General features: G+C 35.8%; 1 protein-coding gene across 7 annotated transcripts; it reads right to left on the minus strand.

Moving 5' to 3' along the window:
* Nucleotides 1-109: 109 nt before the first annotated feature.
* On the minus strand, nucleotides 110-26,490 carry LOC133300127 (uncharacterized). 7 transcript variants are annotated; one of them, XM_061499622.1, is made up of 26 exons: nucleotides 26,218-26,490; nucleotides 25,617-25,729; nucleotides 25,376-25,502; nucleotides 24,788-24,883; nucleotides 24,634-24,702; nucleotides 24,389-24,523; nucleotides 24,248-24,316; nucleotides 23,074-23,129; nucleotides 21,208-21,367; nucleotides 17,763-17,927; nucleotides 16,742-16,826; nucleotides 16,213-16,446; nucleotides 15,995-16,089; nucleotides 15,832-15,874; nucleotides 14,243-14,394; nucleotides 12,751-12,861; nucleotides 11,645-11,713; nucleotides 11,367-11,510; nucleotides 10,878-10,952; nucleotides 10,616-10,792; nucleotides 10,395-10,480; nucleotides 9,513-9,567; nucleotides 1,492-1,617; nucleotides 1,231-1,344; nucleotides 520-636; nucleotides 110-410 (listed from the first exon to the last, which is right to left on the minus strand). In XM_061499622.1, the coding sequence occupies exons 1-26, from the start codon at nucleotides 26,329-26,331 to the stop codon at nucleotides 345-347; spliced, it is 2,853 nt and encodes a 950-aa protein (XP_061355606.1). In that variant the 5' UTR covers nucleotides 26,332-26,490; the 3' UTR covers nucleotides 110-344. The 7 variants fall into 7 exon arrangements, 6 of the variants coding, with proteins under 6 accessions (XP_061355606.1, XP_061355605.1, XP_061355607.1 ...); XM_061499621.1 differs by having other exon boundaries at nucleotides 24,785-24,883; XM_061499623.1 differs by having other exon boundaries at nucleotides 23,074-23,110; nucleotides 24,244-24,316; nucleotides 24,785-24,883.
* Nucleotides 26,491-26,640: the final 150 nt, after the last annotated feature.

Consider the following 26,640-nt stretch of genomic DNA (forward strand, 5'->3'; position numbering starts at 1 on the left):
GCAGCAAAGCAGTTCGCTGAATACGGATTCATTTTCTAGCTTGGTCATTAAGGTCTTTAGGTGTGTTGAGCCATAAAAATTATTTCATTTTTGACAAAATGAAAGCGAGAAGTGGGCAATGGCTCCATAATTTGTAACTCATTTTCACTACCAAATTATTTACATATGGATTAATCAACATTTAAATTAATATTTGAAATTGATGAACCGCAATGCATCTACACTCAAGGGATTAGTGACTGTAGTTAGCTTATATGGACTCGCCACGTAAAAAACTTGAGCCCTGTATACGGAGGTAACTAGACAAGAATGCCAATGCATGATCCTGAAAACTTCGAAGACCATCATTGACGCCTCCTTTGATACAGTGAATAACCAACAAGGGCAGACATCAGAAATGTCCATAGAACCTGCCCACAGTATCAAATAAACAAAATAAACAAATTAATAAAAACAAGGTAACAGTTACAGTGAATACAAAGTCAGCAACCACTTTGGGGAATAGGGTTTCGGGAGTACCGTATTTAGAGCAAGCCACCTTTCAAGCCTTCTAATCCTTGATTGCATCTCCTCAATAATCCCTTCAATTGGAGAGTCTACCCTACTTGGTGACGACTCTGAAGCAGAGCTACATCCCTGTTTATTCCAACATATGTAGGCAAAATTATAATGCCCCAAAAAAATGGTATTATTACACACTTCAAAATGTAAAAAAGGCTTGGTTCATCAAGGAATGCAGTAGTTTTGGATCAATGGAGGAGTCTGGAGCTGTGTGGGTGTGCATTGCATTAGCATGACACAAGATGTGTCGAATAGAAAGGAGTACTAGAGTAGATCCCTAGGTGCTATACAGTGAACGACTCCGGATGTTTCGTGTTCTTGGCTTCACTATTACATACGATAAAGATATGATGCATAAGCATTCACTTTTCAAACACCAGTTATGCACTTATTTATATGCACACTGGTTCGCTAATAAACTAAACTTATCCCAGGCATAGATCCAACCTTCCTCAATTGAAAGATGTATGCATCCAACTAGCATAAATGAAAAATCTCATTGGTTTTTCTCTACCGTTTAATGTTTAACTGTGAATCTCACAAGTGGCTGTATTTCAAAGAAGTGTTTACACCAGTTATGCAAAGAGGAATGGAGTTAAATACACAAATGGCCAGTATTTGATTGAGCCCCAAAAAGAGAGACTAAAATCTATTCAAAGAGAAGACTACCTGAGACTGAATAAATTCAACAAGCTCTAGCAGTCTTGCTGATTGCTGAGAAGGAATCCCACCAGAAGTTCTCTCTATTGCTGGTAGTCTTTCCAAAATTATTTCAAGATAACTCTATCAAAATAACAAACAAGAACAATAATAAGTTGACCATGATCCAGACATCGTGACAGATTTGATGTGACAGATTTGATTGATCCAGCACCTGCAATATGCACCAGATACAAAAGGGGAACTATAATAAAGCAAGAAAGCCAATACCTTAGTAGTATATGAACCATCCAATTTAAGCATTGAACCTGCTGCTGCCACCGCATCTTTATTAACACCCTTTATCTGAATGTATGGGCCAGAGACATCTTGTAGATGATCAACCTCAATTAGAATCTATCCCAGAAAAAAAAAAGAATTACAACTTTAATGGCAAATTAAAAGCTGCTTAGCTATACATAAGCCCCGAGGTGATCTTGTAAAGTGACCGTCCTCCAGCAGAATATCATAACTCAATTATTCCAATATGCATGTTCATTGTTCAACAAATTTGAGTAGTGTTGCGAAAGGAAATCAAGGAACTGGTATAACAAAATAACTGACCAGCAAGTGATTTTTGTAGTTGCGAATGTGCTACTATGCTCATTCATCAAAGAAGAATTTATGCATTTCGCAGATATCAGGCAATGGTCCCACCATGGATTACCATTCTATGTAGCTTCCAACCTATATAGCACCGACACCGACACGTGACACACGACACGACACCGTACGACACTCCTAGGGGTGGTAAACGAACCAGAGGCCTTTGGCTCGGCTCGTGAAGACCTGAGCTTACATGTCAAAATTTGGTTGTTGGAGTCAGACTTGGACTTGTATAAAAGCTCGTTTAATAAAAAGGCCTCAGGCTCTAATTCAAAAGCTCGGCCTTAGAGCCTCTCAGGCTGGCCTAATATATTAATTTTTATTTTATTTTATATTTTTTATACTACTTGTAATAGTCCTATCTCTCTCTCCTCAATTCATTTAACTCCATTTTATTGGTTAAACAGACTTTTTGAATGATTTTGTTCTATATTATGCTATTTGGATATACATTGAATTTATGAATATTTATAGAATTACTAGAGATGTTGATTGTATAATCTGTTTGGATAAATCTTCGTTGTCTTATTTTTTTTAAACAGGCTAAACGAGGCTTTTATTTTTTGTAAATAAGCCAGGCCACAGGCCGATAATTATATTCATAACAGGTAACAGGCTTGATCAGGCTGACACATTTAAACACAGGCTTAGCCTTTTAAGACCAGAGCTTAGCTCGGCTCGGTCCGGCCCGACCCGTTAACACCCTTAGACACTCCTACACGTCAATTTTAAAAAAATCTATATTTCGACATGTTGGGACACATGTTAATATTAAATAATATTTTTAATTTATATAAGTGTATATTACATTTCATATTCAATAACTTACATCAACATCAACATCAACAACACCTTTATCCCAAATTAATTGGGGTCGGTGGTAGATGAACCCACATGAAAGATACAAAACGGTTGAAAAAAAAGTAAAAATAAAAATAAAAATAAAAATAAAAAATAAAAAAAATAAAAATAAAAATAAAAAAGAAATAAATAAATAAATTAATAAATAAATAAAAATACACAAATAAAATAATAAAATAAAATAAAATAAAATAAAAATATATGTATATATAAATAAATAAAAGTAAAAAAGAAAGGGACAAGAAGAAGTGGGGGAAATGAAGGGGAAAAGGACTAAAAAGGGACCATCTGGAACATAGGAATAACAGCGGGTCTAACCCTCCACCATACTTATAGCTTTTCTCCATTCCTTTCTAAGACATACTGTCCGCCAATCTATATCCCACTCCATTAAATCTTGTTTTACTACTTTCCCCCAAGTAAGCTTCGGCCTACCTCTGCATCTTTTTGTGTTTAGCTTTTGGTAACAAACTTCTGTTCTTACAGGAGCATCCATGGGTCTTCTCATCACGTGCCCAAACCACCTCAATCTATGTTCTCTCATCTTCTCGGCTACCGGTACTACTCCGACCTTTCGTCGAATATCTTCATTTCTTATCTTATCCATCCTTGTGTAACCACACATCCACCTTAACATCCTCATCTCTGCTACTCCTATCTTATGCTCATGTTGCCTATGTGCTGGCCAGCATTCCGCTCCATATAGCATTGCCGGTCGTACTGCCGTTTTATAGAATTTTCCTTTTAACTTCAGGGGAATTTTGCGGTCACACAAAAATGCAGATGCACTACGCCATTTCATCCACCCTGCTCTGATTCTGTGATTTACATCCTCATCAATCTCTCCACCATTTTGTAAAATGGAGCCCAAGTATTTAAAAGCATCTTTTTTGGGTACCTCTTGACCATTTAGATGCACAGGTTCTTGGTCCTCATCTTGTACCAGAGAAAACTCACACTTCAGATACTCAGTCTTGCTTCGACTTAATGTGAATCCTTTGGATTCCAATGTGCTTCTCCACAATTCAAGTTTTCTATTAACACCCTCCTTGCTCTCATCAATAAGCACAATATCGTCTGCAAAAAGCATACACCATGGCACTTCCTCTTGAATATCTTTTGTTAGTTCATCCATAACTAAGGCAAAGAGGTAAGGAATTAGAGCCGACCCTTGGTGTACACCTACCGTGATAGGAAAATAACTTGATGATCCGTTACAAGCTTTTACACATGTAGTAGCCCCATCATACATATACTTGATTGCCTTTACATACTTTAATGGAACCTTTTTCTTCTCCAGGACCCACCATAAAACTTTCCTTGGAACCCTATCGTATGTTTTCTCAAGGTCTATGAACACCATATGCAAGTCCTTCTTCTTTTCTCGGTATCTTTCCATTAGTTGTCGCATTAAGAAAATGGCTTCCATGGTACATCTTCCTGGCATAAATCCAAATTGATTTACAGAAACCTTGGTATCTCTCCTCAAGCGATGTTCAATAACCCTCTCCCACAACTTCATAGTATGACTCATTAGCTTAATGCCTCTATAGTTTGAACAATTCTGTATATCTCCCTTGTTTTTGTAGATAGGCACAATCATACTTTTCCTCCATACATCAGGCATCTTATTCGCCTGGAGAATCTTATTAAAAAGATTGGTCAACCATTTTATTGCCACATCCCCCAGGCCTCTCCACACTTCAATAGGGACACAATCAGGCCCCAAGGCTTTATTAGTCTTCATCCTCTTTAAAGCCTCCTTAACTTCATGTGTATTAATTCTGCGTACAAATCTTCTATACATATCATCATACGCGTCCTCTAAGTCCACCTCGCTTGTATCTCCATCCTCATTAAACAGCTTGTTGAAGTATTTCAACCATCTTTCATTTACATCTTCATCTCTCACCAGAAGTTTTTGATTTTCATCCTTGATGCATCTAACTTGAGTGAGGTCTTTACTTTTCTTATCCCTTATCCTTGCAAGTTTATAAATACCTCTTTCACCATCCTTGCTCCCAAGATTTTTATACAACTCGTCGAAAACCTTGCCTCTCGCTTCTCGCACTGCTTTCTTTGCATTTTTTCTCGCCAATCTAAACTTTTGCAGGTTCTCTTCACTGGGACTTTTATGCAAAGATCTAAAGCACTCCTTCTTATATTTAATTGCCTCTTGCACCTCTCCATTCCACCACTATGTTTCCTTTGTATGAAATCCATTTCCTTTGCTTTCTCCCAACACCCTCCGTCCCAAATTTTGAATACACTTAGCCATCTCATTCCATATTGCATTTACTCCTCCATCAAACTCCCAAGGTCCTTCGTGCAACATTCTATCATTGAACTCTCTCTCTTTTCCCTCCTTAAGCTTCCACCACCAATAACTTAAACAAACAAAAAATTAAACTAAACCAATTTGTACTCAAAACAATTAGTATCCAAAAAGATTCACAAAAATCTCAATCCCAAATATGGCCACCTACAAAACCGTATACCTGCTTTGTTGTTTTCACTTTTCATCTCATTTATTATATATTTTTCATTCTTTTTTTCAAGTTGGGGCAAGGCAAGTATCTCTGTATCATGTTAACCGCAGATCGAAGAAACATACATAACATGCCAAACAATCAAATATTCAAGCATAACATATATAATTTCAAAGAACAGAGGCTCTTTCCCCAGTTTCGATTAATTGAAAAGAAAAGGGGAAAAAAAAGGAAAATAGTGAAAATAGGGGGAAGAGAGAGTAATCCTTGAACTGAGGAAAAACCCAGTTCCCCTAACCTCTTCGCCGTGCCACACGCTGGCCAGTCGCTGAGTTGCTGTCACAACTCAGATCTGCCACGCTTTCTCTGCCACACGCTCAGCCGCTCACCGTCGCGTCCCGTTCTTCAGCCACAGCCACCCTCCGTCACAGTTGCAAGTACTGCCAGCTGCCGCACCACCGTGTGCTTTAGGGACTTAAGGTTTTGTTATTTAAGAGGAGAGAAATGGGTTGCTGCCGGTTGGTCACTAGTGAGTTTTGTTTATGAGGGGAAGGAAACAGTGATTTTAACTTTTTTTAAAATGTTTTTTAATTTTTTTATAAATATAATTTTATTATGAAAATTCCATTTCACCATGTCGGACACAGTCAAATTCGCGTGTTAGATTGATCAACATGTTGGGAATGTTGACCACGTGTCGGACATCATGTCGGAGCTTGTCAGTGTGTCGGACACCGACGTTTCAGGTTTTTTAAAGTGTCCGTGCTACATAGCTTCCAACAAACCTCTTTGGTGGGACCTGTTTAATTGCAATGGCCACACCATGGTTTACCATTCCTTTTGAGGCTTATTTTTAGAAGTTAAGTTGGTCCTAATAGCAACGGCAGAGTACTCTGATGCTGGTTCAGAGTTTTGTGGCTCATGAGTCAGTTGTTGCCTTCTCTCTTCCCAGTGTCTTTCAGCAAACACTTCTCTAATTGAGGGTAATGGGTGTATGGCCATGATCTTACCTTTGGCTGCATATACACTGAGCCAAGGCCCAAGAGGAAGCTATAAATCCTCCCTCAAGATACCTTTTATCTGGAACAAGGAAGCAGTATTGTCTACCTTGGAATAGGATTCTTGTACAGCATTTCAGATTTCTTTGGCTGTCATGTATAGCATATAAGTTTCCCCAATCTCCATTGTCATGGAATCCACAAGCCAACACATCACTAGATTGTTCTCTGCTTTCCATGTCATGTATGTCGGATAAGACTTGTTCAGTTGAACAACATCTCCAATTAGGTAGTCTTCCTTTCCACAACCACAGACAAACATCATAACGCTTTGGGACCACATTAGATAATTAGTCCCGTTGAACCAGTGTCCTGTAATCATGACATGAAAAAGAGGGTTGTCAGAAGCCTTAACAGAGGATAGGATGCTGTTTGGCTGACAGTCAGAGGTGGACGTCTCTTGAGAGTTTGATGGGTACTCATGGCACTCAGGCCCTCTCTCTCTTGAGATAACATGTAGAAAAGCAGAGTTTAGGTTTTATCTTATTTCTATGGGAAGAGGGCGAACCTCAAGTAGTGGTATAGTTACTTCTTTGTGACTGAAAGAAGATTCCAATTTCGGGAAACAATCTCTTTATTAATATGCTTGGCTTAGGCTGCGTCCCAAGGATTGTCATCAGGTTTAATGGGGAGTGATTTTTTTTTAGATTTCCATGAAGAAGGTGGCTACAATTTAATAGTGTTGGTCATACATTCGGCCAATCAAATTCCATAATCTAAGGAAATTAAAATTAAAATTATCTAAACAAGGAAATCAAAAATTTTAAGGTTGACATACTTATGGCCCTAATCAACCTAAACTAAGAGCAGAGAGTAGGAGTAAAAAAAATCATATCTGAATAGATCAAATGGAGAATCACATGTGACTAACAACGCACAAGTTTTTGGATTAGATTAAGAAGATAACTTATCCCCAATGGAGAAAATTGCTATTGTTCGCTCGTTTCTATCTATAGCCGTCATTCACCATTAGCCTTTCTATGGTGATCTCTCTGAAGAAGTTTATATGAAGCAACCTTTTGGATATGTTGATCTCCGCAAATTTCTATATGGCCTTAGACAATCTCCAAGAGCTTGGTTTGGCAAATTTAAAACTATGGTATGGCCTTAGCATTTCTGTATGACCACTCAGTATTCTATCGCAATTCAACTAAAGGTGCATTTATTTGGTTGTGGTGATAACATAGTCACTAGAGGTAATGATCCATAACATCTCTCAAGTAAAACATCTTTGCTATCACTTTCAAACAAAGGATCACGGAAAACTTTGATATTTCTTAGGGATAGAGGTGGCGCAATCTAAAGATGGTATCATAATTTCCCAGAGAAAGTATGTGATGGACATTCTTAAGGAAACAACCCTGTTGAATACAAAGACAATCGACATTCCTACGGCCAAATCAAGGGGAGCCCCTTTCAAATCCACAGAGACATAAGATTAGCTGGGAAACTAAAATACCTTATAGTCACTCGTCCAAGCATCTTGTTTGAGGTTAGTATGATAAGTCAGTTCTAAAATTCTCCTTGTGCAAAACATTTGAGATGTGATAACTCATATCCTAATATGCATTAAAAGAGCTCTAGGGAAAGGTGTTATCTATGAAGATAAAAGTCATACTCGGGTTATTCGATACTCGGATGTTGTGAGCAAGTTATCCTACTAATAGGAAATCAACTTTTAGGAATTGTGTATTTGTAAGGGATAATTTGATTTCCTAGGAAAGTAAAACAAATGTTTGGTTGCAAGATCAAGTGCTGATGTAAAATATTAGGCCATGACATAAGCTACTTGGGAACTCATTTGGCTCAAACAGTAGCTTAAAGAATTCAGATTTGGAGAAACTAAGCAAGCAACACTTATTTGTGATAATTAAGTTGTCATGCATATTGCCTCTAATGTAGTTTTCATGAGAGCCAAATCCATTTAGATAGATTGTTATTACAGAAAGGATCTTATCAGGAGATATCGTCACTCACTTCACCAATTTACATAATTAGATAGTGGATGTCTCCAATAAGTCTTTGAAGGATCCTCAGATAAGTTATATATAAGTAACACTAGTTTATATGCTCTCAATTGAGGGGGAGTGTTACAAACTGTTCACTTGGGTAGAACCGGTGATGTCCAGCTGATGGGAGCTGGTTCTTTTATCTACGAATAAGTGGTAGAGATGTTTGACAATGAAGTTATATATAAGTAACACTAATTTATATGCTTTATATTGAGGAGGAGTGTTACAAACTGTTCACTTGGGTAGAATCGGTGATGTCCAGCTGATGGGAGCTGGTTCTTTTATCTACGAATAAGTGGTAGAGATTTTTAACAATGAAATATCAATACCTCCAGCCAACAATCCAAAGGGAATAATCAGGGGTGAATGTGTGTGCACCTGGGAAAGTGAGGATGCACTTGATAGTAGAATGCTCAAGCGTAAGCATGTGTGTTCCCCTAACACAATATCAACCTTTTATAAAGGCTTTGTGCAATTGAAAGAGTATAGGGTGATCCAGAGCATGAAATCCGTAGTTGGTGATATGGGTGATATAGTGTTGATAAGGAGATCGTGATATTTAATTTTCAGAAACCATGCAAATATCTTCTAGGTTCATTGTATAGACTAACTAGAACATGAAATTACAGTGGTTAGGACAATCATGATATTTAACCATTCCAAACCACTCTCCATTAAATCCTAACTAGCGATGGTAGAGGTGAGGGCAATCTTTGTACGCAATCTTACCCTTACATATTTGCAAAAAGACTGTTTCCTGGATCCGAACCCCTGACCTTTCAGTCACCAAGAAATAATTTTACCAATGCGCCAAGCTCGCCCTCTTACAACCATGATATCTATATTTAATGTTTTGTGGGTATATAATCTAGTCTTCGTTGTGTAGTTGAAATTCGCGAATTTCACCAAATATCTATCATTTCCTCCTTCCTTGACAACTTGTATTAGACTCCACTTTCCATAGTTAAATTAAAAGAGCTATCACTTTCCATAGTTCAAGAATTCATAATCATAAATATGAACATGAGTTTTAGTGAACATGATTCAGCTGTAAAAAACGACTTGAATCCTCGTACTGCTCAGATCAGCCAAGTTTAGGTTAAATTGGGGAACTCGAAGAAAAGGAAATCGGGAACAAGTTCATTTCAGCCTTGTAACTTCTATCAACTAATTACTGCAAACATGTATTTTCAATCAAATGCAAGTCATCAGATAAATCACGTTACCTTTCCATCCTGATAGATGAATGCAGACGCTTCAATATAAGCAACTGCTTGATACCTGACAGAAAAGTGTTACCAATGAATAAATCAATTACAATACGCAAATACACCAACTGTCGGACAAATATATAAATATATAAACTGCAAGAGGTACCTTTTGTTTTCGTCAAATATACACAACATGCATCCAATTTTCACTCATACCAAATACGGAAATGAATAGACTTAATAGCAATAGAAAAAGTCAGTCTATTCTGATTATTCAGAGAGTTACATGAATTCCATATCTTATTGTAGATAGAGGTTACCATCACTTCTATATTTCATCTTTATTTTTCACCTTAACTTTATTGCATTCTTCCAGACTAATAGAATAAAAGCATAGAGCGTAACAACAAATACCATCCCCCAAGGGCAGAATAAGAAAAGCATATTGGATTGAGATTGAGAATGTAAAATGAAACCATCCTCCAGCAGTAGAGGGCTATAGCTACGTGTTTCTGTTTTCTCCTCCCTTACTATTCATCGAATTATTTTTTCCTTCTTCCCACTTAAGTTCGATAGCGGTGTAGGGTATGTGAAATGCAAACTGAAACACTAGATTCTGGTACACAGGTTTTACATCAAATGTTTGACATGTAGACAACAAATGTTGAAGATAATTTCCTACCCTTTCCTTTAATGTAGAATCTGGACAACATAAACAAGAAGCAAGATGTTTCTCTACTCCTATACAATTTTCACACTATTCGTTTGTTCTTGAAGCATTTGTAGCTAAAATACCACAACTTAATCCATAAGACATAGTAGTCTTACATATACTTAAGATATATACAAATGAAGAAGATTATTTTTTTTGCATTGAAAATTTGAAATGTGGCTTACCCAAGATTTAGAAGACCAGCAACCGTACTGATGCTAATATCAAAATCCACTTTAGGCTGAATGATGAAGTTTCCTTCTCTGATAGGCTGACAAGTACAAGATTATATGAAAATTTTCAAATAAATTAAAGCATCAAAACTGAGACAGTAACCATAAGTTGATGTATAATTGCAAAAACGTATAAGCAAGCAGATGATGGGAGAAGAGAAAATATTTCCAACCTCACGTATCAGCAATGCAAATCTGCCTTCACATATTCTGACTCGAATGCAATCACTATCTGTCAACTGCCCATTAGAAGGTATCCCAGGAAGCCTTATATAAATATCAATAAATTTCTGCACTGAACTGCAAAATTTTGCTGGATCAAGAATTGCAAGAATATCTTCATAAGCGACCTGTTATTTATTGCTGTAATCAGTAAACATGTTGAACAAAACTTTGTCACGTAAAATAATTTATAAATACAGATAAACCTCTTACTTTTTTGTTACTCTTCAATACAAACAATGAACTCTCCGGAGAAAGCACAGGGTCAAAGTCATTTCGAATTTTAAGCTGCAACTCAAATGTTAAATGGTAATGTGTCATATATCCATCAATTCTCCAAAAGCAACAGTCCAATATCTAAAATAAGATGCAGAAAGACAATACTCAAACAAAAGGGAGACAGGGGAGAACAGCGAATAAAAGAGTAGACTATCAACATCAATTAAAATCACCAAGTTTTATATTTTATTCCAGTGTCTGTAATCATCCATGAAAGCATTCGCAACCAAAGTATTTCTCAAGATTTACAGAATTACATATTATTGTAGCATTATAGAAGGCAAGGATGTGCAGTACTTCTTGTTTACATGAAAATAATAAATGGTTCAGACTGAAATCTAAAAACATCACAATTATTAAAAGCATTACTTGCTGAACAATTTTAAAATATGGAGGGGGGGAAAAAACATGATATCCACTAACGTGTGCATGAACAAGATGAGGTTCAATAAGCTGCTGGAACATAGGAAACACTGTCATCATGATCTCATTTTGGGCAATAAAACATCCCACTCTACTCTTATCCCTTTGAACTCTTGAAATCAAATGTGAATGAACACCTCCTACCTGTTTCAAATAAGAAAACCAAAAAGGAAAGAATTGTTTCACAGGCTTTCTTAGCCCCAACAAAAAGAAAAAGAAAAAGAAATGAAACAGAAAGGGCCTTCAAACTTCAAAGATGGGTGGAATCTCGTTCTTACAACAGCAATCCACAAGTCAAGTGATATTCGGATATCAGGATGCAAAGCATAGACGCCTTCAAATATAATCTGGTCAAAATTAACACATAAACTCTCAAGAACCAGAAAGAACAAATAGGATAAAGAACTAACTAGCACAACATGACTAGACTATATCAGGCATTCTGCACACAGACAAAGTAAGATGCATCAGATAAAAATGTCAACTTCTTATGCATATCTATACTTCATTTTTCTGCTGTCCTTGAGCTGAGAGAAAATAAGAAAACATGTAAAAGGTGGGTACGGGCAACTTTTTAGATGTGAAGTGTAAATGGTGTATAGTGTCCCTTTCTGAGACAAATTGATCACTATATCCCCTTCCCCAGCGCGATGTGGGATTTCAAGGATGCTGCAAGCCAACCATACGGAAGTTAGTATCCACAGTGTATCATTGATTCCCTTTACCAGATCAATAGTGATCGTGATTCTGAGGAGCCACAGTTTTAGCATAGTGCCATAGCCTGAATGCTATGAAGGGATAAGCTCTATACCCATTTGTAAACTCCTGAGCAACTATTGGCATGGTAACTTCAAACAATAGATAGTTTAAATATGGTATACTATCAAACCAATGTTAGACTAGAGCCAAAGTCATTCCAAGGCCCCTAACATGGTATCAAGCTTCTTTGACCAAGTGATTAGAAGTTCAATCCATGCTTCCCCATTCTTTAAGTAAAAATATAACTTCAGCAAAAGGTTTAAGTGGGCTTGCATTTTGTCCAAAATTTAAGCCCAGAGGGTTTTCACACAAGGACTGTGTTAGAAATTTAAATAAATAAAAAAAAAAATTCCTAGGCTAGCACTTAATTGTTGTTACTTCTGGAAAGGTTGGCCATTGACAGCTAAAATGGCTGTCCCATGTTCAGCATTAATCCATTACCATGTCAATATTTAGATCAGCAATGAATTCAAAATCCACTATGATATTTTTCACATGTGGTTCGTAAAAATAAAATGCAATCAAGAAATTATCTTATTTCAGGTTATTCTATTAAATATAATAAGCAAGGTTTTAATGCAGACAACAAAATTCAAGTTTTGGGTGTCCTAGTTTAATGACTGACCACTCCACAATCTTCAGAAACTTCAAGTTCCTTGAAGCCACTCCGAGCACCACTTTCCACGTCAAATATAGGTACTTTTGTTCTTCGAACATTTCTTATGTCATCAATATTCTGGAAAAGACTCAAGAATAAAAATGTTAAGAGATCCACGAGTTAAATGACTGAAAAGTATCGAGAAGCTTTGACTAACCAAGTATTTTAAAGCAAAGAGATATTACCTTCATCTTTTTATCTTTTTTTTTTTAGCATAGAGATATTACCATAATGGCATAATCTTATTTGAGCAAAAAAATCAAAAAACAAAAAAATAAAGAACTCGCAATAATGAAAAATAATTGCTATTTTACCTGTTTCAAGATACTTTTGGAAAACAAGTCACTAACAATAAACTCTGCAGACGGAACTAATTAAAGGGTCCATAAAGTTTTTGGACCAGAATAACATTCATACTATAAATGGATTCACCGAAATTTGTTTTTGATAGAGCAATGCAATTTTTGATCCATATAGCTGGCCTCACCGAGTGGGATAAAGCTTCATTGTTATAGTTACTATTGAAGAAATGAGGATAGCAAATAGTCTGTATATACATATTTTTAGCAGTGTATGGCAATTGGCAAATAGGGCCTTTGGACCACAATAACAACTTCATATTCGAATGGATTTATTGAAAATTTGGTTTCTGATAGAGCCCAATACACTTTTTGATCCATGCTGCTGGCCCCACCTAGCAGGATAAGGATTCATTCTCGCAGTTATTGTTGAAGAATAACGATAGCAAATAGTTTGTGCATACAGATTTTTATCACTGTAATGCAAACAGTCCCGAAAGTCGTTACTAAAAATCTTATCCCAAATGATATGGTATTACAAGTCAGCATATCCAAATCATCGATCAAATTTTAAAAATTTAAAATCAAAAAACAAATGAGAAAATAATTTAAAACCAAAAACTATTCTGTAAAAAATGTTCCCTTTCTCAGCCTTAACTACATTTTAAATTTAATTGATGACATAGCGGTACTGACTTGGATTACCACATCATTCGGGATAAGAATTTTGGAACAGCTGATGGAACATGTAGACTCTTTCCGTCAAGTTTGCACTCTATGCTGTTAATTAGTTCGAGTCTGACCAAGACAACCCCCAACCTTGCAAAGATTTACATCTTTCTAAAGCAAATGTTTCATATTAACTTGATCATTACTTCAAACCATCAAGGGGGGATATTTATGGGAACCAGCGGGGGTAGAGGCACTAATTTGGCATAATAATGTTTGAAAAAAAAACATAGAAAACTTCAACAACAAAAAATCATTTCAGGACAAGAAATAATGAGAAAGATTCATTTCTCAGAAGAAATAAAGCCATTTATACACATTCAAGTACGCATGAAGTTAGGTAGCTACACATATGAAGGTGCAACATGAATAGTTTCAAACATATGTAGAGTAACCCAATAATCTGTATACAAACTATTCAATTACCTTACCTTTGATAGCAAAGATAAATCAAGAGAGCTGAAGTCATCATATTTAAAATCCTTTACTTGTTTATAATAGCTTTCCAGGGAAATAACTTCACAACCAATGATGTTTGCCATTTTATGAGCCAAACTAGTCTTTCCAGACCCACTTGGACCTCCTGAAAAGCATAACTTCCCCGCGATCAATCATTTTTCAGAACTACAGCTGTTATATGTATGCTCTGAGATGAAGATAAATTCATTCCATAATATTCAATAAATCGGTGACCCAAAGAAACAGAAGAAAAAGAGGAAATTGCAGTGCGTGAGTGTGCCTGTACATGCATATGTGACCATGAAGTAATTATTAGTTATTCACTTATTCTTAATGAAAAACGAGATCACTTTAAGCAAGTCCACAAACAACAATGAAGTTTACATTTTACTCACAAACACAATGTCCAAATTTCCGCACCCTTTTAATGATGCGTAAAAGGTACAGTTAAGCCAATGTGATAGTAAATGAAAATAATTAAAAAATTAACAATTATTTGCATTAATTCAATTAATTAAATAAATCCAAGAAAACAATACACAGGGAGAATGAAGTGTAATACGATCAAAAAGTGACAAAATATTTCAAATTATGAGCAATAGAGATAGGGAGAATGAAATACAACAAAGGACAGTTCTCAAAATATATCAAATTCATGAGATTAATGCTAAAATGATTGTCTTCTTGTTTATGTTCAAAACCTTTTTAAGATTGAACTTTCACAGGCATGTATCTAGGGCACCTAAATCAAACAAAAAGCATCTTAAGCTACATTATGTTAAAAAAGCTAATGTCAGCAACCTCATGAGCCTACTCACAGCTCAGTTCGACACATTAGCTTATGAGCTGGCTCAATATATAAATATATAGAAATATTTTAGTAGTAATACTACAAATAATGCTTTAATTTAATATATATATATATATATATACCTTTTAATTTTACTTTTTATTTGACTAAATTATTTTTTTAACTCTATATATATGAAGCATAGATTTTATGAAATTACAAATTCAGGCTTAACTCATTGAGCTTAAAATATTAATTAATACTGGGCTAAATATTGCCTCATCAAGTTCAAATAGCTTGTGAGCTTAAGATGAGCCAAGAAAATGGGTTCGATTTCTTATAGAACTGAGCTTGAGCTAGGCCTAGCTTGGGTTAGCTCACTCATTTCCAATCCTAGCAGCAAGCATCTGAAGAACTAACTTGGTATCTCTAATACAGTACTACCTGAATTGAACTTAGACTGTTATCTAGTTACTTATCGATTTCAGAGACTGAATGCCATGAACTATTTGCAGGGCCTCCACCTTAAATGATATTCTACTTGTTCTGAAATGCCACCTCCTTATCTAGATCTGTTTTCAGAAATTTATAATTAAATGTTATCTATTTGTAGTTAGATTTGTTTTCTGAGATACAGCTAGTTCTGTACACGGTTCCATGTGGCAGAGAAAGAGTGCTATGTGTAGGCAGCATGTCTGCATGGGTAAAAGGGGACACACACACACACACAAAGTAGGAGGTGGAGGAGGTATCAGGAAATGCCCATATTACCAATTCCGACTATGACTGGGACACCTTTATTCTCCAACAAAGCCTGGAACAAAGATAAATCAGCAGATAGGATTCAATCAAACATATAAATATGAACTTCCTATGGAATTGTAATCTTCAAAACATGAGGCTCCGAAGAAATTTCCAAGCTTCTCTTCCTTACTTGTATTGCTTGAACTGCCAAAAGCAATCCCCTATCCAAGTCATATGAATCAGGCATCGGAGCAAGCCTAATGGTGTCCCTGAAAGATGAAGGATCTGTGGTTGCTTCATGAGAGAAGTCTCGATATAATGGAAATCTTATGTAGACAGACATGCAGGACATTATCACCAAAACTATCGAAGAGTTTAAGCTGCATCCTCCAATTCAAGGAAAAATACCTAGGACTGAGTTATCTGGCTGGGAGGAATCTGAAGATATGAAATGCCATGTAGCAACAACAGGTTCTATTTTAGATTTTGTTGGGGATCGAGTCCACGGCTGAGATAGATCCTCAAGCCCAGTAACAAGTTTAGGAGTAACACGAATTGGCTTTGGTGCAATGATTGCCATTTCTTGACTACCAGGCAAAGCTGTATTAGACACAAGAGGTGGTGTGCTGAGACGAGGTACACCTGCATGTGAAAATGAGGAGGATAAACAACATTTGCACTGTTCACAGTTAAATACATACCATAGCAACAGAAAGAAATTATGCTTGTTATTATCTTGATAATTAAGAAAATCTACTGATAGACAATCAAAGTCATTGTGAAGCTAATTGATCAAATGTCCTCAAAACATATTATCCTATTGTAGCAGTCATCTCATCACCACATATAAGAAAATAGAATATCAAAATATAAGAAAAATAACTGAATTAATTGAATATACATGGGCTGTAAAAAGAGAGTGCATCCAAAGCCCTACCTTTTCTCTCAAGAATCATTTCCAGATATGATTTAGTAATCCAAGGTCCATTGATACGCATCCTCAATGCTTCTGTTCCAACAGTCTGCAGAAAAAATTGTTTGCCTCTTTTGTTAAGTAGCTTAGCATATTATCAAACAAAAAAGGCATAATCTAAGTGAGCAGCAAGCATAAAAATGGAAAAATACAAGCCAAAAATGCTATTTAATATAAAATGGAAGAAAATAAAACATTCATGCCCTGTAAGGACTAAGGAAAGAATTTTATAAAACAATTTGTTAAGAAAAAATACAGTGTGTGAGGATCAGAAATCCTCCAAAAACTGAGAAGAAAAAGGAAAAAGAATTGAAGAAAATACATCAACTCAAAAAAGAAAAAGAAAATATAGTTTTTATCTTAACTAACGATTTTCAGATTAAAAATATGGTTTATGCTGTCAAAACTATAATGACAAGGTCAATATTAAATCAAGAGCAATTTGTCAAAACTTGATAAGTTTGAAACCGCCTAGGACTATGGAAATGTAAGTGCTTGAAAGCACAAATCTATGCAATCAACTGAGCAGGTCACGGATGATGGCACTGCTGATATCATCTTGATATTATAGGGTTTACAAAAGGAAGGAGAAAAAAGGATAATAGAGACTCGGAATAAAGGAGATATTAAATTGATATGAAGTATTATGATGTGACACAAAATACAAAGCATTAAATCCTACTATTATATTAATACTAGACTCTTAATCTTAATCAATAAAGGAAACAAATCAGAAAATATAAGAAAATAAGGAAACCACTCCTAAGAGATTATCTAAGATACTCTAAAATATTCTCAGATACTGTAAAGATATTATGAGTTATTTTCTAGATATTCTAACAAGTATAATATCTATCTTAAATCTTAACACTATATTTGTGTAAAATCAACATGGTGAGTCACTCAAAAGTGAAGAATAAAACCAGTCAAGAAGATTTGATTTTAAAAGGAACATAATCTAGAGTTATAAGAAAAGAGTTCATACCTTCCTATTAGTTCCTCTCATCACCATGAATGTCTCACTGACAACATCAATGGTTTCAAAAGACACTGAAACCTTGCCATTATTGACGGTCGTGGATGCACGTTTATAACTAACCACAACGTTGTATCCAAGAGCCAGCAATCCACCCAATGTCATTCGTCCAACCTGTTCCAACATTATAATAAAAATAAACAAATAAATAAAATAAAAGAAAAAACTGCTAAAAAAATAATGTGGTTCATTTTCTCTTGATGGATAACAAGACATATTCAATCTAGGTTATTAATAGTGGTGCTATTATGCCTATACCAGTGCAGGTGCGGGTAATGGCACCAGTGGCAATGGTTTGCAGTAGTTGTCGTAGCAGCTGCAATTGCGATTGGCGGATTGTGGCCATAGTGGTGCTACGGTGAACAAAGAGAAATAATCAACTCCAGTATACCCCTTTTTTAAGTTGCAAATCTATGTAGTATGCCCCTCTCTCTCTCTCTATCTCGACCCTCCTTCCTCTCTCACTCTTCCTCCCGACTCTCTCCACTCTTGTGACTCATTTTCAGCAGTTTACTGACAATCCCACTCACTCCTCTCTTCAACTCTGCTTCCAGCAACCCATCAAAATTGGTGAATTACCTCCTCTATTTTTCAACAACCCACTCATCTAAGTTGGTAACAATACACAACTAGCCTCTAAGGTGAGTTCCTCTCTTTTCACCTGACCATATCTTACGGGAAGATAATGCTGGACTCATCCTCCGCCTCTAATTTATCACGAGCTGTCAAATAAACATATTTTTCATATTTCCAGCAAGTATCTTCCCAAATTTTCTTGCTCAATGTGCAGCTCCAGTATTTCCAGCTAGGCTGCAAGCTGCCAAGCCCACTTAAGTCACGGCATGATCCAATGATCAGACTATTCCACCACAGAACAACTTAGCTTCAGTATCATCTTGCGACTTGGTGAAACCTACCGCGGATAACCTTGATACGATAAATGTCTTTGATTTTTGGTATAATTTAGTATAGCATTTATGCGGAGTTCACTATAGCAGCTATACCACTACTATACTGTTTCTGGGTTGGTGCTACCCGCTGTTGATAACTATGTATTCAAAATCAACAACATCAACATCAACAACACCTTTATCCCAAATTAATTGGGGTCGGTGGTAGATGAACCCACATGAAAGATACAAAACGGTTGAAAAAAAGTAAAAAAGCAAAAAAAAATAAATAAATAAATAAAAATAGACAAATAAAAAAATAAAATAAAAAAATAAAATAAAAAAATAAAATAAAATAAAATAAAATAAAATAAAAATATATGTATATATAAATAAATAAAAGTAAAAAAGAAAGGGACAAGAAGAAGTGGGGGAAATGAAGGGGAAAAGGACTAAAAAGGGACCATCTGGAACATAGGAATAACAGCGGGTCTAACCCTCCACCATACTTATAGCTTTTCTCCATTCCTTTCTAAGTATATGTCACTCCATTAAATCTTGTTTTACTACTTTCCCCCAAGTAAGCTTCGGCCTACCTCTGCCTCTTTTTCTGTTTAGCTCTTGGTAACAAACTTCTGTTCTTACAGGAGCATCCATGGGTCTTCTCATCACGTGCTCAAACCACCTCAATCTATGTTCTCTCATCTTCTCGGCTACCGGTACTACTCCGACCTTTCGTCGAATATCTTCATTTCTTATCTTATCCATCCTTGTGTAACCACACATCCACCTTAACATCCTCATCTCTGCTACTCCCATCTTATGCTCATGTTGCCTATGTGCTGGCCAGCATTCCGCTCCATATAGCATTGCCGGTCTTACTGCCGTTTTATAGAATTTTCCTTTTAACTTCAGGGGGATTTTGCGGTCACACAAAAATGCAGATGCACTGCGCCATTTCATCCACCCTGCTCTGATTCTGTGATTTACATCCTCATCAATCTCTCCACCGTTTTGTAAAATGGAGCCCAAGTATTTAAAAGCATCTTTTTTGGGTACCTCTTGACCATTTAGATGCACAGGTTCTTGGTCCTCATCTCGTACCAGAGAAAACTCACACTTCAGATACTCAGTCTTGCTTCGACTTAATGTGAATCCTCTGGATTCCAATGTGCTTCTCCACAATTCAAGTTTTCTATTAACACCCTCCTTGCTCTCATCAGTAAGCACAATATCGTCTGCAAAAAGCATACACCATGGCACTTCCTCTTGAATATCTTTTGTTAGTTCATCCATAACTAAGGCAAAGAGGTAAGGACTTAGAGCCGACCCTTGGTGTACACCTACCGTGATAGGAAAATAACTTGATGATCCGTTACAAGCTTTTACACATGTAGTAGCCCCATCATACATATCCTTGATTGCCTTTACATACTTTAATGGAACCTTTTTCTTCTCCAGGACCCACCATAAAACTTTCCTTGGAACCCTATCGTATGCTTTCTCAAGGTCTATGTATTCAATGGAAGAAAATGCTAAAAGAGGCATAACCAAGGTACATTAAAAGTGTACAAAGAGTTACAAGGTAGAGGAACTAAGACTAAACAAAAATTTTAATCAAGCTGAAATAACAAAAGAACATCATGTGAACAACGACTCCAAGAAAACCCTTTAATTCTGAATCTCCAACCTTTGAATTCATGTATAACTCCATCCTGACAAAAAAATATATCCCATCATACTTCAATAGTACACAATGATATTTCTCTTGCCCCATCATTCAAATTGCAGTTGTTCTCACAATATAAACATTGATATGTTGACAAAGGTCAGTTCTAATCCCTATTCTGCAATATTAGTCATACCTCTTGAAGGCTCCCTTCCAAACCCAAAAATTAAGATCACGCAGACCTATTAAGTTTTTTGTTTTTTTTTTGACAAGAGAAATTTCAAGCCCATAAAATATTATGCTGCAGTCTAGGTTTATCTAGAAATCAAAATATCTAAACCATTTCTCAAACAGTCTGATATTACATGTACAATGGAAACAAGCACAATGCAACGCTAATTTCTGCCCAATTATGAAGATATCCAAAATTTGCATACTGAGCAGCGCTATCTAGGGAGTATGTTAACTTGTGCCTTTAAAACTCCAACTGCCAAGACTTATTGCAAGAGATAACATCCAAGCGTTCGGACGGGTAGGGGGAATTAGCAAGTCAGCTGCTAACTTTTTTTATGTGATCTGCTAAGCTTGAGGGGCACATTTACAACTTCCACAGACCCCAATTTTATTTTACTTTTTCATTTTTTTTTTTATGTATTCTTGTTTAATACACACTTTTGTTGCAATCAAACTTGAAGAAAGAAACAGGCGTTGGTGATATATCCTTTAACTAAATGCTGTACATATGAGATACATCCCACTCATGCTGTTTAATATAGTCTTATTATCAGAAGACAAGAAAAGCACAAGATGGAAAAGAAATTGAAAATATTCATACCTCAAACTCAGCTTTGGGCCTGATAATGAAATTTTTGTCAACAATCCTCTGGTCACCAAGGGATAAATAATATCTAATTCCAGACTGCCGCACTTTGATCCAATCATTTATCCTTGCTTCTTCACTAGCTGAAGGCGGTCTAAGGTACATTTCAATAAAACTGAAAGCAAGACATATTTTTTAGTGAAGATATTTCAAATTCTACCTAATAGAACCGTAGTATAGTAATAAACAGCTAAAGATAAAATAAACTAGTGACTAATTGACTATCACACTTGTTTTCTTCCTGCATCCAAAACACTGACACTTGAATAGAAAAGAGTGGAACATTATTTTTCTGAATTACCACTGTGTAAGTTTTATTGCAATATATAGACCTGGCTAAATAATTACTAGCCTAAATAAAACCTAGTCTATGGTAACTAATAATACTTCCTAATAACAAAATAATTTACAATAATTACAAGGAATATCAAGTTTTAGTGAATGTGGAACTGTTACAACACTCCCCCTCAAGTTGGAGAATGAATATCTATCATTCTCAGCTTACTCGTAAGATCATGAAACCTCTGAGTCCCTTACTTGATACACTTGCCTGATTTCCCTACGGAATATATGCTGTCGTTATAAATTTTCTATCCAATTTCTCCTTGATGGAGTGCAAGTCTATCTTAATGTGTTTTGTCCTGACAAGCTGAACTGCTCATATGCATTGCTAATGGCTGATTTGTTGCTACAAAACAGTTTCATATGCAAAGCAGAAAGGTTGACCCATGAGTGGATTGTCATCAAGCATTACACCTCAATGACTCTCTTCTCCACAAAAGAGTGTAGAAAACCCCAGAGAGAGAGACAGAGATGGAAGTTTCTCCTTTCCTAGAATTTGTACTCTAATAGTTTCATACTCATAATTCCAACAAAAGAGGAAATCAAATTCGGTCTCTTTCAACAAAGCTAGCCAAAGTGGAGGCATCCTTACTGCACTCCATCTTCAGATTCTAATAATGGTCAAGCTCAATCCATCACCCATTAAGGATCCCATAATAGTTGGTAACCAAGAGAGCTCCCTATTTGGCAGAGAAAATCTTTGTTTTCAACTCATAGAAGGTGGCTTGTCCTGTTCCACCAGGGCATGACTGGGTTGCTAGAGGTGGATCTTTGGTGGTTGGCTGGATGAGGACAGTGGTTCGTTCTGTGAGGTTGAGTGACGGCAGCTGCAGCTGTGCCAGGCTTGGTGACCAGAAAAAAGAACCAAACATAATGAAGGCACAAAACATTAAGAAGACGAGCCGCAATCAAGGTGGCTGCTATAAAGAACCAATTCAACTCAAAACCTTAAAGTGTTGGGTGAGGGCCTATTATTCTCTAACACACCCCCTCACACAAGAGCCATTTGGGCTTGATACGTGGATATTACACAGGCCTAATTTTTTTGTTTTACCTTGTGTTTATTTTAATTCCACTAGAAAGCGGGAGGCAACGAGGATCGAACTCATGACCACCACTTAGTTGCTGAGGCTCTGATACCATGTAAAGAACCAATTCAACCCAAAACCTTAAGGTGTTGGGTGAGAGTCTATTATTCTCTAACAGCTGCTAATACGGTTTCAATGAAGGTGGACTAGGGTTGATTTGCAGAAGAACAGTCTCCCAAATTGGAAGCTCTAATACCAACTTGAAAAAAGCTTAATATTATTTTTCTGAATTACCATTGCACGCAGTTTTGTTACAATACATAGAGCTGCCTTAATAATTACTTGCCTAGAATAAAACCTAATCTACAGTAACTATGAATCTTTCCTGATCACAAAATAATTTACAAGGGAATCTCACATTTAGTGGATGTGAGACTGTTAAAATACTAACTTATCTGTCTGGGCTTCATTTCCTTGAAAGGAAGAACCTGAATGTCCATCTGAAGACTGTCACAAAATTTAAAATTTAGTCGAAAGCTTAAAGTCTGTACCCTAAAACACAATAATTATAAATTATTAAAAAAAAAAATCAGACTAAAGATATTTTCAACATTTACTCTAAACTGAGACAGAAGAAATAAAAGGCTAATATAGACAGTAAAACTAACATTACATAGTTCCTAACAAAACTGAAAGGTAATATCAAAGAAGTAAAAAGTAAAAGAGCAGGCAGATACATAAATAATCATGCTTGCTTTAATTAACCACTATCAGGGAATCGAAGTTAAACCTTCCTTTCTCTATTGATCTTCCATTCCTTATAACCCTTAAATGAATAACTATCGTCCTAAGACAATAACCAGGGAAAGGACCAGAAAAAAAAAGTATATCATATGATTTAATATTGACAATGGAAAAGCAAACAATAAACGGTGTTGATTTAACAGAACATGACCATACACATTCCTATTAAATCATTAAATATTCAAATGTCAAACACTAGCTTAACCCGTTATCCAGCTGATAAATAACAAAAGAAAAAGGGAAGCCCGCTTCACGAGGTTCCCACCACCTTAAGATACATATGCTGTAGGAGTATGAGATTGAAAACACATGATTTGCTTGGAACAGATTAAGAATATTAAGTTCATATAATTTACTACTATACTTTCTGTGTGATTTATATATGGTAGGTTTTCTTGCTTTGGTGGATTTAGAGAAGACAATCAGTTTGGCGTTTATTCAGCAAATTGCTTACTTCTTAGTTTGGTTGCACGAAGTAAAGCAATCAAACCCAAGATTTCGAGCCTAAGGAACCCTAGGGATGAAACCTAGTGTACCAGATGATTCAGCTGGTCTAGATCTGAAAATAATAAACCTACATTGAGCAGTAAATCTGGGGTTCCAAATTAAGGAAGAAGGCTAACTTCAAATGTGAAAACCATGCAGCCAATGTGCTTATAGTAGATAAGGAAGGAAAAATTAACAAAAACAGACATACGGGACCCATATAGAAAGGAAACCCAACAAATTTAAACATGTCAACTCATCGACAATTAATCAGAAAAATGAATTCACGTACAGAAAGACAATCATTGGTACGAATTTATAGACGATAGACACACCTCACTTCTGCATTTAACCTTGTAGATTGCCTCTCTAAATGATGAGACAAAGCTGTTATTAATTCTGATCTGCCAACAAAAGGCAGAGGAAATAAAAGTATTAGTAGTGAAATTTGGAGGTGAGAATAAGAAAGGGCCAACCTGTGCATGATGAAGATCTGGCTCAATGTGCTTTCTAAACAACGGGAAAATGCTATCTATAAGGTAATCCAGCGAACAAGAATCTCCAATGTCATAACGAACTTTAGAAAGCAAGCTAAAATGAACACCACCAACCTGATTTATCAAAAATATATGCTCTGTATTATTTTGAAACTTATAAGCAACTGATAGCATAACCAAGGCCATAAAATTATTACAATATTAAAAAAGAAAAAAGAAAATACCACAGCAACTCGAATATCCAGTAAAGACCGCAGTTTTGCATGTAATGCATATGTACCATCAACTATTACCTGAAACCAATTGTGATTAAAAAAAAAAATATATATATATATATATATGGAACTCCTTCAAACTACAATTAGTTTAGCTTACCACCCCAGATGAAGCACTCTTTACTGCTTTATAGCCAACACGTCTCTTTTGCTGATAGTCAAACTCTGGGATTAATGTATCATTGCCTTTTGTCAAATCCTAATTGCAACAGATAAGCCTTTTAACAAAGCATAAAATAAAAATAAAATAAAACTTTGCACAAAACTAGAATGAAGACTCATTTGCATTTCTTACTAAATCCATAAGCTAGTCCCAGACAGTATATTTTAAATTGACACATAATCTAATCAGATTCAGTCAAAAAGAAAACAAGCAGATAATCACTTCACCAACAGTCTAACACGACAAATCAGCAGCTACTAATGCCTTTCTATTCTTATTCTTCTTTATCTTTTTTCTTTTTCTCTTTTGATAATGTTATTGCTGGTCAGAACCAGATTCCAAAGACTGCATTTTGTCGATATAACATAATATATAAAGCATGAAACGGCCAAATAATAAAGAGTAAAATTTAAGGGGTTAGTAAAGATCAGCCTTGAAAACCATCAAGGCCATATAAATCATAGTAACTAAGAAAAGGCCTTACCAGCATTTTAGACATGGTAAAGTAAAAGAGAAGCAAAAGCATACCTCAAGATTCTTGATCAGGGTATCAAAATCTATAGAATCCAGATCATTCCCTTCATCAACTCCATCACGATAATTCTCCATTGATATAACAGTACAACCAATAACAGATGCTACCTTTTCTGCTAAGCTTCAGGAACCATGAAATTGAAAAAAACAACTAAGAAAAAACCAAGGCAACAATACACCTGACTTCAGCAAAACATATTCAAAATAATACATGATAAAAATATCAATACCTTACCTTGTTTTACCAGAACCACATGGACCACCAATGCCAGCTGTAACTAGGCCATCCTTTTTCTCTCGGAGCTCTTGGATAGATTTTACCAATAAATAATATCCATGATCAAAAGACTGCACCATTTCATCCCCATTTTAGCAATACTCTCCACAAATTTCATGGATCATGAGAATTAAGCAGGTGAAAGTTCAATATACATGAATAAGCAATACCATTCAAACTGCAACTCTCTCACACAACTCTCACACACACACAAAATTTACACAATTACAAGATAATATTAACTGATTATAAAAAAAAACGAGATCAATTTTACTATTCAGCAACTCGGTGTGCTTATGGATATGTAAAATCATCAAATGTTTAAAAAATGATATAACCTATAAAATTAAGTTTCGAACCCTAAAAATGGAAAAAGACAAACCAAAAAATGCATAAAATTCAACAGATATATATATATATATATATATATATATATATATATATATATATAACTAGATTCGATTCATCCAAATTGCAAGCAAAGCGTCGAGAAGCAAAGTCTATCATATGAGCGAGAAATGAGAAAAGCAAATATGAGGTTCGTGCATGGTATATATACCACATGGAGAGGGAGAGATTGGAGAATTGAGGAGGAAGACGAAGAAGTTGAAGGCTGCTGTTGCACGTAATCGCGTCCTCCTTCATGAAACACTCGCTGAACAACATCATCCATTATTTCTCGATCAACTCCACCTCTTCTGCTTCCTTTTTCCTTCTTCCGTCTTGCTTGTGACTTGTGAGAGACGAATCAATCTTCTGTTGTGGAGTGTGATGTGATGGAATCTCTCAAAAATGGAAAAATTCTGCTTATTCTTATTCTTATTTTTGCGGTTGGTGCGAGAAAATATATATATATAAAAATAAATTTATAAATAATTAAGCATTTGGAATTTCAGTTTTCGTGAGTAAGGGGCGTACCCCTTGCTTTTCTTTCCCAGTTTCCCCTTTCTTCTGCACGTCTTTGTTTGTTCATATACGCATT

This window comes from Gastrolobium bilobum, unplaced genomic scaffold (genome assembly GCF_033153095.1).
Source record: "Gastrolobium bilobum isolate Gb01-03AN ecotype WA unplaced genomic scaffold, APGP_CSIRO_Gbil_v1 utg38323, whole genome shotgun sequence".
NCBI classification, from domain to species: Eukaryota; Viridiplantae; Streptophyta; class Magnoliopsida; order Fabales; family Fabaceae; genus Gastrolobium; species Gastrolobium bilobum.

Excerpts from the sequence above, each read along its gene's own strand:
- LOC133300127 (XM_061499621.1), bottom strand. The coding sequence starts at position 26,331 with ATGGATGATGTTGTTCAGCGAGTGTTTCATGAAGGAGGACGCGATTAC. Across the intron at positions 15,875-15,994 it reads TGGCAGTTCAAGCAATACAA|GCTTTGTTGGAGAATAAAGG; the intron begins GTAAGGAAGAGA and ends TCTTTGTTCCAG. Across the intron at positions 411-519 it reads GGTGGCTTGCTCTAAATACG|GTTCTATGGACATTTCTGAT; the intron begins GTACTCCCGAAA and ends TACTGTGGGCAG.